General features: G+C 34.7%; 1 protein-coding gene across 3 annotated transcripts in view; it reads left to right on the top strand.

Moving 5' to 3' along the window:
• The window catches only part of CREB1 (cAMP responsive element binding protein 1), a 68,076-nt gene that overhangs the window by 38,851 nt on the left and 14,652 nt on the right, over positions 1–14,573 (top strand). For 2 of the 3 annotated variants that reach the window (XM_069467832.1, XM_069467831.1), the window contains 3 exons: positions 1,063–1,205; positions 5,959–6,141; positions 8,046–8,196. In XM_069467832.1, coding sequence (XP_069323933.1) covers positions 1,063–1,205; positions 5,959–6,141; positions 8,046–8,196 — 477 coding nt within the window. Of the gene's footprint in view, positions 1–1,062; positions 1,206–5,958; positions 6,142–7,171; positions 7,459–8,045; positions 8,197–14,573 lie in introns of those variants that run through there. The other variant, XM_069467830.1, reaches the window with a different exon arrangement.

Raw genomic sequence — 14,573 nt, 5'->3', positions numbered from 1 at the left:
CTTATTTTTATTTTATTTTATTTTTATTTTTATTTTTTGTTTGAGACTGGGTGTCACTCTCTTGCCCAGGCTAGAGTGTGGTGGTGTCATCATAGCTGACTGCAACTTCAAACTCCTGGGCTGAAGCAATCCACCTGCCTCAGCCCCTCAAGTAGCTGGGACTATAGGCATGTGCTACTACCATGCTCACTTAATTTTTTCTATCTTTTGTAGAGATGGTGTCTTGCTATGTTTTTCAGGCTGGTCTTGGACTCCTGGCCTCAAGCAATCTTCCAGTCTCGGCCTCCCAAAGTGCTAGGATTATAGATGTGAGCCACTATGCCTGGCCTACCCCTTAATTTTTAAGAGTTCTTTATATATTGAGGATATTGGCCCTTGATCTATAATATATGTAAATATCTTCTCCGAGATTATTGGAGTTGTTTGTTTGTTTGTTTACTTTGGTGTTTTTTGCAATGCAAAAGACTATTTTATGTAGTCAGTTTTATTTATCTCTAATTGTACGTGGATTTTAGGTCATAGTTAGCTTTTACTTACACTTAGGTCAAAGAGAATTCATCTTTGGTTTGGTTTTGTTTTTTTGAGAGGGGGTTTCGCTTTGTCACTCGGGCTGGAGTACCATGGTGCAATCATAGCTTATTGCAACCTCAAACTCCTGGGCTCAAGCAGTCCTCCCACCTCAGCTTCCCGTGTAGCCAGGATTACAGGTGCATGCTACCATGCCCAGCTAATTTTTCTGTTTTTTGTAGAGATGGGGTCTCACTATGTTGCCCAGGTTGGTCTCAAACTATCCTCCTGCCTGAGCCTTCAAAACTATTGGGATTACAGGCATGAGCCACTGCACCCGGCCAGTCTTTGATGTTTCAATACTTATTTGGGTTCATTTTGACATATAGATTGATCCCTGATCCATTTGGAGTTTATCCTTGTAATTCATATATTTTAAGTTTCTGTCCTAAGCACTAGCAGCTTTGTGCCAGTTTTCTGATCTTTAACTATTTGTATTTAACCAGTAAATTTTACTTACATTTTTAATTAATACAGTTCTCTATTTTTTTCTAGGAAAATTTTGAATGACTTATCTTCTGATGCACCAGGAGTGCCAAGGATTGAAGAAGAAAAGTCTGAAGAGGAGACTTCAGCACCTGCCATCACCACTGTAACGGTGCCAACTCCGATTTACCAAACTAGCAGTGGACAGTATAGTGAGTAACAGATAATCTCTGTTTTAAAAAGTGAGAAGAAAAACTAATGTTTGCATTCTCTTTGAAGGAATCATATAAGTGTGAAGTCTTTTCTCAGTCTTGCTGCCATTATTATAGTTCCTTTACTCTTTAATATGCAAAGGTCTGTAATGGAAGTATTTTCTTTTCTTCAGAGTTTTATTTAGGATTACTCAAGTATGTAAGCCCTTTAGATGTCCCTTGGTTTTGTGCAGGTTCATGAAGAGTCTAAAGTTTTTTGAACCACTAATTGAACCTCTAGACTTAGTCCTCATATATGTTAAGAGAGAACATGAGTTTTTTCAGATAAGGAAAACAATTATCCTTTGATATATTTAATGCCAAAGATGGTCTCATTATTCCTTTCAATAATTTGTCTTTCCTTCTAAAAGTGGCATTTAAAAATCTTTGTATTTATAATGTTTCAAGTGGAGGTAGGATTGGCTTGGTTGTAGTCCTCCAGCACATTCATTCATTACTCCTTTTCATATAAAAGGTAATGTCATGAATTCTGATAATGTAAACATAAGGACTGCTGAAATTCAGACACTTTGCATTTTGGCTCACAGAAAGCAAAGTTTTCTCTTGCAAAATTATTGAAGTTTTCATTTCTATGATGTCTGTGTCTGGCACTTAGGTCTCTCTTATCTCTTTTACCTCTTCTTATCTTTCACCTAAATCTATTACAAAATGCTTTTGAATTCTGCTTTTATGTGATCAAAGGTATTTGTGTGAAGGTACTTTTTTCCCCCCCTTTTTTCCCCTATACCATTGCCTCTCCAAATGCCTCATTCATTCCTTCATTGATTTCTTCATTTTGATTTGTTCGTTAAACCCAGTACTGCCCATTATATAGTTTTTCCCCCCACCTTATTTACAAATTAAATATACACATTAAACCTTGTTCGTTGCATTAGTTTTCTAATGCCCTGGAGTAATCTGTATCTGAAATATGTGTAAAAGTTTGACCCCCAGGGCACTAATTTTTTAGTTACAACTAAAAAAATCAGTCTTGGTTTGTATAATGCTTAGTTAGCATTCCAACTCTATTAAAAGCAGATTTGCAAGTAGCAAACTTTTTAGCTCTCCCAAAGCTGAAACCTTTGATAGTAAGTAGAAGGCAGGCATTTTTTACTAAACTTCTTATCCACTATTTATGTTGAATGAGCTCAGTCATCTTTTTTCTTAAGCTCTTTGTTGGTAGATATAAAGAGGTACATATCTATACCTGTATGTGTATTTTTAGTTTAAGTTAGCTTCATATCCATATAATTTTATTCAAGATGTTCTACAACATTGATACATAATCTTTATTTTTTCCCTACTTCAGCATACCTAAGGTCTACAACATTCTCCTGTCAGTAACAGAGATGCACTATTACAGAGATTCTTACTCAAACTAGAAATTATGCTCTTTAGAAAAGAGGCTTATCATAACCTGAAAAAGGGAAGTGAAGTTTAGAGAAATACCACCGTCCCCCTACATGTTTAATTTGGTATACCCCTCTCCTCCAACAACTGAAAACTGCTACTTTTAAGAGATTAATACCTTGGGATTTTTAAAGCTTTATTCATTATCTTTATCCCTTATCCTCTCTGTATATGCATCTATAGCTTTGATGGAACTGATTTAACATTATGTTCTTGATTTTTCATTAAGAAGTAATATAATGAATACTCACATATATAGCAATACTTACATACTTCTTAACTTATAAAATGAATATACAGTTATCAAAATTCAAATGTTAGAGGTTTATAGTATTAATGAAAAGTAAAAATCCTTTTCATCCCTCCCGAATAGTAAGAGTGGTATATATTCCTCCATTCTTTTCCATTCTATTTATATATACACATGTTATCATGTTTTTTTACACAAGTGAAACCTACATTATTTATATGCTGTAGACATACAAACATACATATAGTTATGTATATTGTTTCTTTAACAGTTACACGCATCTTGTTTCACTGTATGAATGTCACATTTAACATTCTTCCACGGATGAACATTTAGGACATTTCTACTATTTCAAATAAGGCTAAATAAACATCCTTATATATGTAGTAGCATCTCAGTGGGATAGCATATTAAGAATTGTTGAATTAATGCATATCCTCCCCAATTGCTCTTCCAAGTGCTTGCGTCAGTTTATATTCCTTCCATAAATTGGTTATTATTTTTAATTCATGCTGTTACTAGGTTTATTCATTACTTGGTTCACCTGTCCCTGATACTGAAGTTTTGTTAGAGATTCTACTCTTAGATAGAAAAACATGTATCTGTCATTTTGAGCTTGAATTTTTTTGTTTCACTAAATAAAAGTGTCTCATGATATTTTCTTCTTTATTCCAGAATCTCAACTAAGTTTATGCTTAATTGTAGACCTTTCTTAGTATAGATTTTTTGGTAGAATTGTTATATATAGTTAGAGGTATATCAGTTACTTAACTTCTATCTTTTTATTCTTGTTTTAATGACTTTTATTTTATTTTATTTTATTTATTTTTTTTTTTTTTTGAAACAGAGTCTCGCTCTGTTGCCCGGGCTAGAGTGAGTGCCGTGGCATCCTCCTAGCTCATAGCAACCTCAAACTCCTGGGCTCAAGCAATCCTTCTGCCTCAGCCTCCCGAGTAGCTGGGACTGCAGGCATGCGCCACCATGCCTGGCTAATTTTTTCTGTATATTTTTTAGTTGTCCATATAATTTCTTTCTATTTTTTTTTTAGTAGAGACGGGGTCTCGCTCTCGCTCAGGCTGGTCTCGAACTCCTGAGCTCAAAGGATCCGCCCACCTCGGCCTCCCAAGTGCTAGGATTACAGGCGTGAGCCACCGAGCCCAGCTTAATGACTTTTATTAAAAACTATCTCAAACCCTTTTGGAATAATGAAGTATATAAATAAATATTATAGAGAAAAACCATGTTCAATAGGATCAGATTTCAGTTTTCAAAGTATTTTCATATATATGACCTCATTTGATATTTACCACAATTGTACTTAGTGGCTAGAACCAGATGTTTTTATTTATAAATAAGTTTAGTGATGGAACTTGGACTAGAACTCAGGTCTTTTCATATATGGTTTACTACTTCCTTCCTCCTACCTTGAGTTCATTGCTATGCAGCCAAGCAGAAAGTGGTGTGTTACATATAGTGGAATTTGCTTATTAACTATACATGAGAAATTGGGGTTTGATTCTGTTAACCTTCTGATTCTTTCAAGTAATCACACAAAATTAATCCTAGAATAGTTCTTCCACATTCCATTTTTTTCCCCTTGTCTAAGATAAGTAAAACTTTTGGGATTAGCTAAAGTGGATGGATTGTATATGCCAATGTTTTAATTTCCATAAGTATTATTTGCTAAACTAACCACATCATAGCCATTAACTCTTCTTTTTTCTTTTTTTAAATATGTATATTTTTTGTGGAGACTGAGTCTCACTATGTTGCTTAGGCTAGTCTCAAACTCCTGGCCTCAAGCTATCCTCCCACCTTGCCCTCCCAAATTGCTGGGATTATAGGCATGAGCCACTGCACCCAGCCTCTTCTTATTTCTTGATTGAGCAGTGGAGAATTAATTTACCATGTACAAACACCTCAGGATATTATAGTTTCCCAGAACTTGCTAACAATTCATCCCAAACTAATTCCTTTCTAATAGATATTTAATAGTAACATGCTTAAGTCAGACATGTTGATTTTCTTACATATTTTACTTTTTTCTTACTCAGTTAAGATCCATTACACCATCTTATATGTAATATTGTGATTTTTGGTCTGTCTGTCTCTGGAAAACTTGACCCCTATTACGAAGATTTGTCTAGAGAGGATCCAACCGTGTATCTCAGTGCTGGTATCTAAAGGATTGCTTCTTCCAAATAAAATAATCTATTTTTTAAATTAACTTTTTCCATATACGGTAGCATAAAGGTGATTTCAGCTATTTATAAAGTAAAATGTCTATTAGTATGAGCAAAAGTTGATTCAGTTTGTAACAAATGAATGGCAAGAGTGGTTAATTATGGCATAAACAACAAAGGGTCCTATATGCAAATACTTGAATATGTAACTTAGAAATGACAGTAAAATATGTTTTTCTAAATGATGATCTTTAGCTCTAATTTTAAACTCTATGAGAGACTCTGTGATGATTAAGTTCCATAGGATATTGCAATTGCTTCATTGAGTGGACTTTTGATATAGTTTATGAATTGCTAGAAGAGTTAAAGAGTAGAATGCACTGATGAACTATCATGAATTACACTTTAAAACAACCATTTATTGGGTGCCTATTGCATGCCCACCACTCTGCTAAGTGCATGAAAGTAGAGAAGAGAAATCATATTTCCTACCCTAAATTTATTTACTAGTGGGACAGCAAATAAACAATTAATATATAGTTAATTATAAAATAAAGTATGGATCACAGAATCAAATAACTTCAAAAAGGATTTAATATTTTCCCACTTACATGTTTTTTTAAAGTTGTTAATAGGCATAATTATTATAAATTATAATATGGTTCATAGAGCACATTTCTATTATAGAAATTGGATGTGGGTTTCCTGTGCAGCAGGGTACTTGAGTATACCAGATCCTTTTTGGTGTGTTATTTGCTGTAATTTCTCTTAGATTATGTCTTGCAAATTATTCTGCATTGGATTTAATGTGTTTTAAATGTATTATATGATATTAATTACACTTGTAACAATAAAATCCATTGGGTTTTAGTTGCCATTACCCAGGGAGGAGCAATACAACTGGCTAACAATGGTACCGATGGGGTGCAGGGCCTGCAAACATTAACCATGACCAATGCAGCCGCCACTCAGCCGGGTACTACCATTCTGCAGTATGCACAGACCACTGATGGACAACAGATCTTAGTGCCCAGCAACCAAGTTGTTGTTCAAGGTAAGGGAATTCAGAATTCACAGGTGTGGTAAATTCCTTGAAATATTAAAAATTTATAAACTCTCAGAAAAAGTAAGTATCATATTGTAAAGCACTGTTAAAATGTAGTTAATTTTTCTTCAATATATTACAGAAAATATTTTCCATGAACTCTTCCATTATTCCAGTTGGACCAAAATGTCATGGCATAAAAACAACTATTTTCAGTTTTAAAACTACAGCATCTATCTATCTTTAACACCTTTAGTATTGGGGGTAGGAGAAATAGGGTAGTTAGAAGGAAAGGCAAGGAAATAAGGAACTGGGAAAGATAGATTCAAGATCTAACTTTGGTCACATCTGCTATGTGACCTTGAACAAGACCCAGCCTCTCTGAGCCTCATTTTTTTTTCCCATGTTTCAAATGAGAGTTGTGCTAAATCACTGATAAAAATCTTTGGAGGTTCAGGATTCTGTTTCTCTGTTTTTTATTCAAAAGAAATTTAGGACCTCTTTTTTCTAAGACCATCAGTTTTTATTTCGAATGAAAACATCCTGTTCTAAAAGATACTATATCAGTATGCAAGTCTGCTGGTCTTTAGAGAAAAAGCAGTAGTTAAATCCTTGATGAATCATAGAAATTACTTTTTTTTTTTTCCTTTTTATTTTGGGAACTTTTATGGATAGGAATTGGCCATTTTTCTTTGAATTCATTTAAATATTTCAAGAATATAAATTGGGCCAGATTAGAAATTTGCAGATTTAAGCAATAATAGTAAATCTTTAAAAAATATTTTCATAAATAATGCATTTTGCCTATGTTAGGTAACGACATATGTATCCCTTTATTGTGGATAATAACTTGAAATACCAAATGGAGAGAATCATAACTTTTTTTTTTCCTAAAAAGCCAAAGTTGTTTCTATAGTCATAACTTATTTAAAGAGCCCTAATGTATTTACAGAATATATTCTGTTACTAAACAAATATTTGAAAAAGATAATATTTTCCTTATTGATGGGAATAAAACACCTTTTCACTTTACATGCAGGTACTCAAAAATTGTAAAGCAGGATGTCAGTGAATTTGAATTCTGAACGTCAGTTTGAAGATGGTAACACATTTAGTATAAATTTTTCCACTCAAACTATACACATTTTAATTGATAATAATATGAATGATTTTATATACCTTCAAATTCTCTTAAGTAATGTTAGGTTCCTTATTCTTAGGAAGCATATTATTAAGCTGTTTTTAGAAGCAGTTTGACAAATAGTGATTGTGTTTGTTTTCAGAAATGGTGGATCAGTTACAAAAATAAAACTTTAGTTTATTTAGCCATTATCATTTACATTAAAGCAATATGTTTACAGATTATATAATTGGCATCAAGTGGTACACTTTTTCATACTTTCAGTTTTGTTTCAATTAGAAATCTACAATAGTTGACCATAATGCTTTATTTTCTCTTCCATTTTGCTATTTTATGAAAAATCATGGTCGTTTTTATGTCGTGGCAAGAGTCTACTTGAAATTTTTTAATATGAATTTACCAATATCAAAAGGAAGACATTGAGGACTATATCTAGGAAGATCATCCAAGCTGTGCCCTACTTACCTTTTAGACTTAAGGTTGGTAAGCATGTTAACAACAGCATAGAACTTCATTCCAATGAAAAATAAATATAAAACCCAGACATAGGTTAAGACCTCTTTCACCCGTGTCTATACTAATAAGTGAATTAAATTGGGAATTATTTCTTAGTAATGACCCCAAGAGTGCTGATTCTTTCAACATGTTAGCCAGAATCATCTGTTCTTTCTGCTTCCCTTTTAATCCAGAATGTTTGCTTAGATAGATGATTGACACAGTTGAATCAAGTTGCAGTGTTTCTGTCTTACATCATGTTCACTATTCTTTTCAGCTGCCTCTGGAGACGTACAAACATACCAGATTCGCACAGCACCCACTAGCACTATTGCCCCTGGAGTTGTTATGGCATCCTCTCCAGCACTTCCTACACAGCCTGCTGAAGAAGCAGCCCGAAAGAGAGAGGTTCGTCTAATGAAGAACAGGTACATATATTGCATTTACTTAGATTATTGTAGGTCAGGTACATCCTCAGATTCTGCCAGATGTGTGTCTTTACATCTACTGATAATAGGATCTTTGTATTGGATTTTTTTTCTGGTAGAATTGATTCACCTTGAGATCATGTGTCAATTTTTGATCACAGAGTAGTTTTCTTACATGCAGTTTCCCCATGGGAGATTAATGTGTAACTTCGCTGGTTGCACTTTGCTCCAAACAACTAGCCAGGTTATTTAAAAATTGTTTCTTTTCTTGAGTAGTATTGTTCAAGAAAATCAAGAGTTTTATATATGTATATTAACATTAAATGTTAAATTTTAATATTACGTTTACTTGATACAAAGTATATGTATGATAGCCAGTCCATGTTGTAATGAATATTATCTTTACTCAAAATGATAACAGTTTAACACCTAAGGATTCTTCAAAACTATATTAATTGTAGGAATGCCATGTTACTGACAAAAATCTTAAAGTATAATCTTTAGCAATGAAAATACTGTATAGCAAAAGCTATGAAATGTGAGTAAAGCAATTCTCAGTAAGTTCATTGCTGTAAATGGTTTTGCCATCAGAAAACAGAATAAAAGTAAGTTACTATTTAACTTAGAATTTAGTATGGAATGATGACTAACAAGAAAATGAAAATAAAGGTGTAAAAAGTTTGAAATTGGTGAAAGTATTCTGCTATTCACCCAAGATACTTCAAACACTATGATAAAGTAAAAGAAACAGATTGAACTTGGAAGATCTGGCTTCCAGTCTTGGCTCTGTCATCTATGATTTTGGGAGAACATAATTATCTTCTAATCCCCCGTTTTCTCCTTTGTAAAATGGGGTCCCACCACTTACCTGAAGTTTTGTTCTAACAGTCAAGTAAGGTAATTCCTCTGGAAGCACTTTGTAACTGTAGTGCTCTGTTGAAATGTTTTTTGTGAATACAGTTTCCTGTTTCAGTTCAGATCATCCTCTTTGTTCTTAAAATATTCTTCGCTGTCACAGTGTTAGTAAATTACATCTAAGCTATGAGAAATGGCAGAAGCTGGGTGCTTTGATGCATTGAGGCAAGAGGATCCCTGGAGCCCAGGAGTTTAGGGCCAGCCTGGGCAAAATAGTGAGACAGTGAGACACTATCTCAAAAAAAAAAAAAAAAAGCAAATCTTTTTCTGGGATGTTAGGAAAAGAGTTGGAAACAAGCCAAGTGACTTATTTTATTTGTGCTCCATCAATTTCTGATTTTCTTTTGAATATTTAAGTCATAATACTAAACAGAAGCATTAAAAACTGCATTCATATTTAAATACATTTTACAATATAAATTTAAATCTTTTCAGTTTTAAAAAATGTAAGGAAATGCTTTACCCTTGTTAAAATTAGAAGCAAGTCTGATTAAGAAGTCTTAAGCAAAGGCTAAGTCGTAAATTTAAAACCAACAGCACTTACTAAAGAAAACAGTTCTAAGAGTCACAGGAGGACAATCAGAAAATAAATCATTTTGATGATAAAAACAACAGAAAGACTTCAGATAATGTCTATATAGTTTGGCTCTGTGAAACAAAAATGCTTCCCCATTATGCAGAAAAGACTTAAGTGGCGGTGTAATGGTAGTGCATGAGAAAGCAGCACTGTAGCTTCCTGCCTGCTCCACTGTGTAGAGGCCAGCCCAGAGCACTGTCCATTTGGGAAAACTGTTTAAGTTGACTGGCATGCCAAATTTCCTTTTTTCCTCTGTTCATTTTTCCTTTAGATTAATGACCTTTTCTACCACCACCACCAAGTTAGGGACAACGCACAAATAACCACAGTTCCTAACAACCTTTGCTTACATGAGATATTCAGGGAAGCTCTCTGATTTACCATGGACTTTTTAATAAAATACTGTTGCATTTCAACTCAGGGAGTGGATAATGAAAAAAAAAATTTTTTAATAAAAAATACTTTTGTTTAGATTTACACCATCCTTAAAAAGGGGGAACTTCCCATTGATTCTACTGTAGTTCTTTTCCCCTTTATTACCAGATTACTGCTGCTTCTACTGTTTTAGTTTCCATTCACTGGAGTCTGGCTTCTGTGACTATCATACCACTCATGTATCTATAAAAAGGTACAAATTCCCTCCTACTTTGCAAGTCTAGTATTCACTTTTCATTTAATTTTACCTCTGTGGAGTATTTGACACTTTTGACTGCTCATTACCCTAAACTCTTCTTTGACTTACCTGATTTTCTGACTACTTTTCAAATTTTTCTTTGGAATCTTCATCCATATCCACATATTTCAGGTATCACTTCCATGCTAATATCTCCTAATTTTATGTATTCTGGCTTTGACCTTTCCCCTAAAGCACTATTTATTAAGTCCCAGTATATACTGGGCATTATACCTAGGTTCTTTATATATTAATATATTATTTTATTAATTCTACCAGCAGTGAAGTAGAAGCTTAGCTTATCCCCACTTTACAGAGGAGGAGATGGTAACTATAAAAGTTAAATATCTTGCCAGAGGTCATGCCTTTTAAGAAATTGGTGGAACTGAAATTTGAACCTGTGTCTGGCACCAAAGCCTATGAACATGCTACTTCACTGATTCCAGTATACAGCCATCTCCTGCTGTCCCTCTCAAACCAGAGCAGTTTGCTAGGGATATGTAGCACCAGGAAGTAAACATGGAATGCTTTCTTTGAATGTTCATTTTGCTCAAAGATTTGAGAGAAATAAACATTATTTTTAAAGTCAAATAAGAGATTTAAAAGAAATTTATATCAGCAGTGGTTGCTTTGGTCTGTGCCCGCAAAACCCCCATATTTAGTTTCCTCTGCCATTGTGGCTATTTCAGAGGAAAAGTTAAAGAATAGCACTCTCCTCCTGAAACATACTCACTTGAATGAATGTCCCTTATGTATATCAAACACAGTCTATCTTAAACTAAACTTTAATGGGAAATGGTTGTGATCTAAAAATTCAGCACTATCCAAATTGCCATTTATTCCAAAATGAAGTGATAAACATTCTAAAAGAAAATATAGATGATTGTTCATTTGTGTTGCTGCAGTAACAATCACAAAATCTCAGTATCTTAGAAGAACATAATTTCTCTCTCACTTACATTACATTTTGGCACCTGCAAGTCAGTTGCCCTGGCTTCTTCACATGGTTCTCTTTCACATACTCACCTGGTTCTAGGATCCTGCCTAGAGTAGCCCTTTTCTGAGACATGCCATTCTTGTGGCTGTGGGAAAAGGGCAATGCTTTTTTAAAGCATCTGCTTGATTGTGTTGAACATCATGTCTACTTATGTTCCATTGGCCACAGCATAGGCAAGGACAAGCCTAAAGTCAGTGGAGTGCAGATGTGAACTCTTCCCACAGGAGTGAGCAGTAAAACATTGTGAAAGTATTATAGTACACTCTACCACCCTTGCCTTTATATAATAACTTTAGAGTGTTGGGGAATTTTATGTATTTTTTAATTTTTAAAAATTTTTTATGACAGCCTACCACTGAATAGAGCGTAGGGGGATTTTAATAGCAGATTACCTAAAGGCAGAAGTAATAAAGGCAAACGTTAAATAGATTTGACCATAGAAAAATATAAAACCTCTGTTTGGCAAAGAAAAAGATAAAGTAGCAAAGCAAACAGGAAACATTTTAACAAATAAGGTAAGAAGACTAATGAGTTGAGGGATATAAACAGGCAGATTCCTAAAATTAAAGTGTATTCAACGTAAGTTAAGGTTCGTCCATTCAACTCTATACAGCTAGTCATTAAGAACAAAAATAGGGCCGGGCGCGGTGGCTCACGCCTGTAATCCTAGCACTCTGGGAGGCCGAGGCGGGTGCATCGCTCAAGGTCAGGAGTTCGAGACCAGCCTGAGCAAGAGCGAGACCCCGTCTCTACTAAAAATAGAAAGAAATTATCTGGCCAACTAAAATATATATAGAAAAAATTAGCCGGGCATAGTGGCGCATGCCTGTAGTCCCAGCTACTCGGGAGGCTGAGGCAGGAGGATCGCTTAAGTCCAGGAGTTTGAGGTTGCTGTGAGCTAGGCTGACGCCACGGCACTCACTCTAGCCAGGGCAACAAAGTGACACTCTGTCTTCCAAAAAAAAAAAAAAAAAAGAACAAAAATAGGCCAGGCGCTGTGGCTCACACTTACAATCCTAGCACTCTGGGAGGCCGAGGCGGGTGGATCACTCGAGGTCAGGAGTTCGAGACCAGCCTGAGCAAGAGCGAGACCCCGTCTCTACTAAAAATAGAAAGAAATGATCTGGACAGCTAAAAATATATATAGAAAAAATTAGCTGGGCATGGTGGCACATGCCTGCAGTCCCAGCTACTCGAGAGGCCGAGGCAGAAGGATTGCTTAAGCCCAGGAGTTTGAGGTTGCTGTGAGCTAGGCTGACACCACGGCACTCTAGCCCAGGCAGCAGAGCAAGACTCTGTCTCAAAAAAAAAAAAAAAAAAAAAAGAATGAAAATAAGTATACTTTTATTGAGGTAAAAGATGTTCTTGGTGGACAAAGCAGATTATCAGAGAGTATGTATATTATAATCATTTTTTAAAATTTATCCTTACAAGTAAAATACATTCATTATAAGTAAATTAGAAAACATAAGCTAAAAATTTAATCACTTCTAAGTGCACCATCCAAAATGTTAACATTCTAGAATCAACTTGTCCCCAGTACAAAGAAAGATAAATATATATTTTTAAAGTATGATTTTGAAATAATTTTATATTTACAAAAGAATTATAAAAATAGTACCACAAAGTTCCAGATACCTTTCATCTAGCTTCCTCTAATTTTAGTATATTATATAACCAGGGTACCATTGTCAAAACTAAGAAATACATTGATATAATACCACTAAATGAATTGTACATTTTATTCAGATTTTCCTAGTTTTTCTACTTATGTAGTACAATTCAGGTACCATATTGCATTTAGTTGTCATGTCTCCTTCGTCTCTTCCAATCTGTGAAAGTTCTCTTCTCTTGTCTTTCATAGCCCTGTCACTTTTGAAGAGTAGTGGTATGGTTTCTTTTAGAATATCCCTCAATTTGGGTTTGTCCAATGTTTTCTTATGATTAGATTGAGGTGTAATGGGTTGGGGGAAGAATACCACAGAAGTACAGTGTGCCCATCTCGTAACATCACATCAGGGAGCACATATCAGCCTGACTTATTACTGGTGATATAAACTTTGATCACTTGGCTAAAGTGCTGTCTGGATGTCTCTACTGTAGAGCTACCAGTTTTCTCTTTGTATACTCTGTTCCTTAGAAATGAGTCACTAAGTCCCACCCACATTCAAGGGGAGGAGAATTAAATTCCACCTCCTAAAAAGGAGAATATCAAAGAATTTGTGATCATATGTGTTAAAACCACCACAGTAATTAGTGTATTTTGGAGGAGATCCTTGGAAGCTATACAAATATCCTCTTTCTCCTTAAAGTTTTGCCCTCTAATTTTAGGATTGACCAGTGAATCTTGTCTACAGTAATTATTACTGTGATATTTTAATGGAAAATTTCTATTTCCCCCTTCCCTTCTATATTTATTAACTGAAATTCTTCTATATTGAAAATTTGTACCTTCTTCACATTATTTATATCAATGTGGACTCGTGGATATTTTATTTTTGGGCTTATAATCCAATCCAGGTTTGTCCTTTGGGATCTCTTATAAGGTGCTTTCTGTATCTTTTGACATGCCCCATCCTCCCCCACCCCCACGCCCAACCCTTTTAAACCACATTCTTCCCTACTTTCTGGCACTACAAGATTGTCCAAGCTCAAATTCTCATCTCGTGTTTTCCCTTCCTTAGCCTTGGAATCAACCATTTCTCCAGTGAACCCTAGTTCCTTTTATTAGAAAATGGTATTTAGAAGTCGAGAATTAGGCACTGGGTTAGGTGTGTTCTTTGCTACTGGAGTTTCATATTTGTAGGCCCTCACAAAGACAGAGTTAGGAAATTATATGTATGTCTTCATGGATGCATACATCCTTATTTCTGTATCTGTATATATATATTTGGCTGTTTCCACAGGTTCCACATCTGTAGATTCAACAAACTGCAGATTGAAAATATTTGAGAAAAAATAGAAAAGTAACAACAATGAAAAAAAAATACAAATTAAAAAGCAATATATTGTAACAACTATTTATATAGAATTTGCATTGCATTAGGTGTTATAAGTAATCTAGAGATGATTTTAAGTATACAGGAGAATGTGCATAGGTTATATGCAAATACTATATGCCATTTTATGTAAGGGACTTGAGCATTTGTGGATTTTGGTATTCGAGGTGGTTTCTGGAACCAGTCCCCCACAGATACTGAGGGACAACTGCACAC

Source organism: Eulemur rufifrons, chromosome 1 (genome assembly GCF_041146395.1).
Source record: "Eulemur rufifrons isolate Redbay chromosome 1, OSU_ERuf_1, whole genome shotgun sequence".
NCBI lineage: Eukaryota > Metazoa > Chordata > Mammalia > Primates > Lemuridae > Eulemur > Eulemur rufifrons.
Note: the sequence above shows the minus strand (reverse complement) of the source record. Positions and strands in the feature narration are given on the sequence as shown.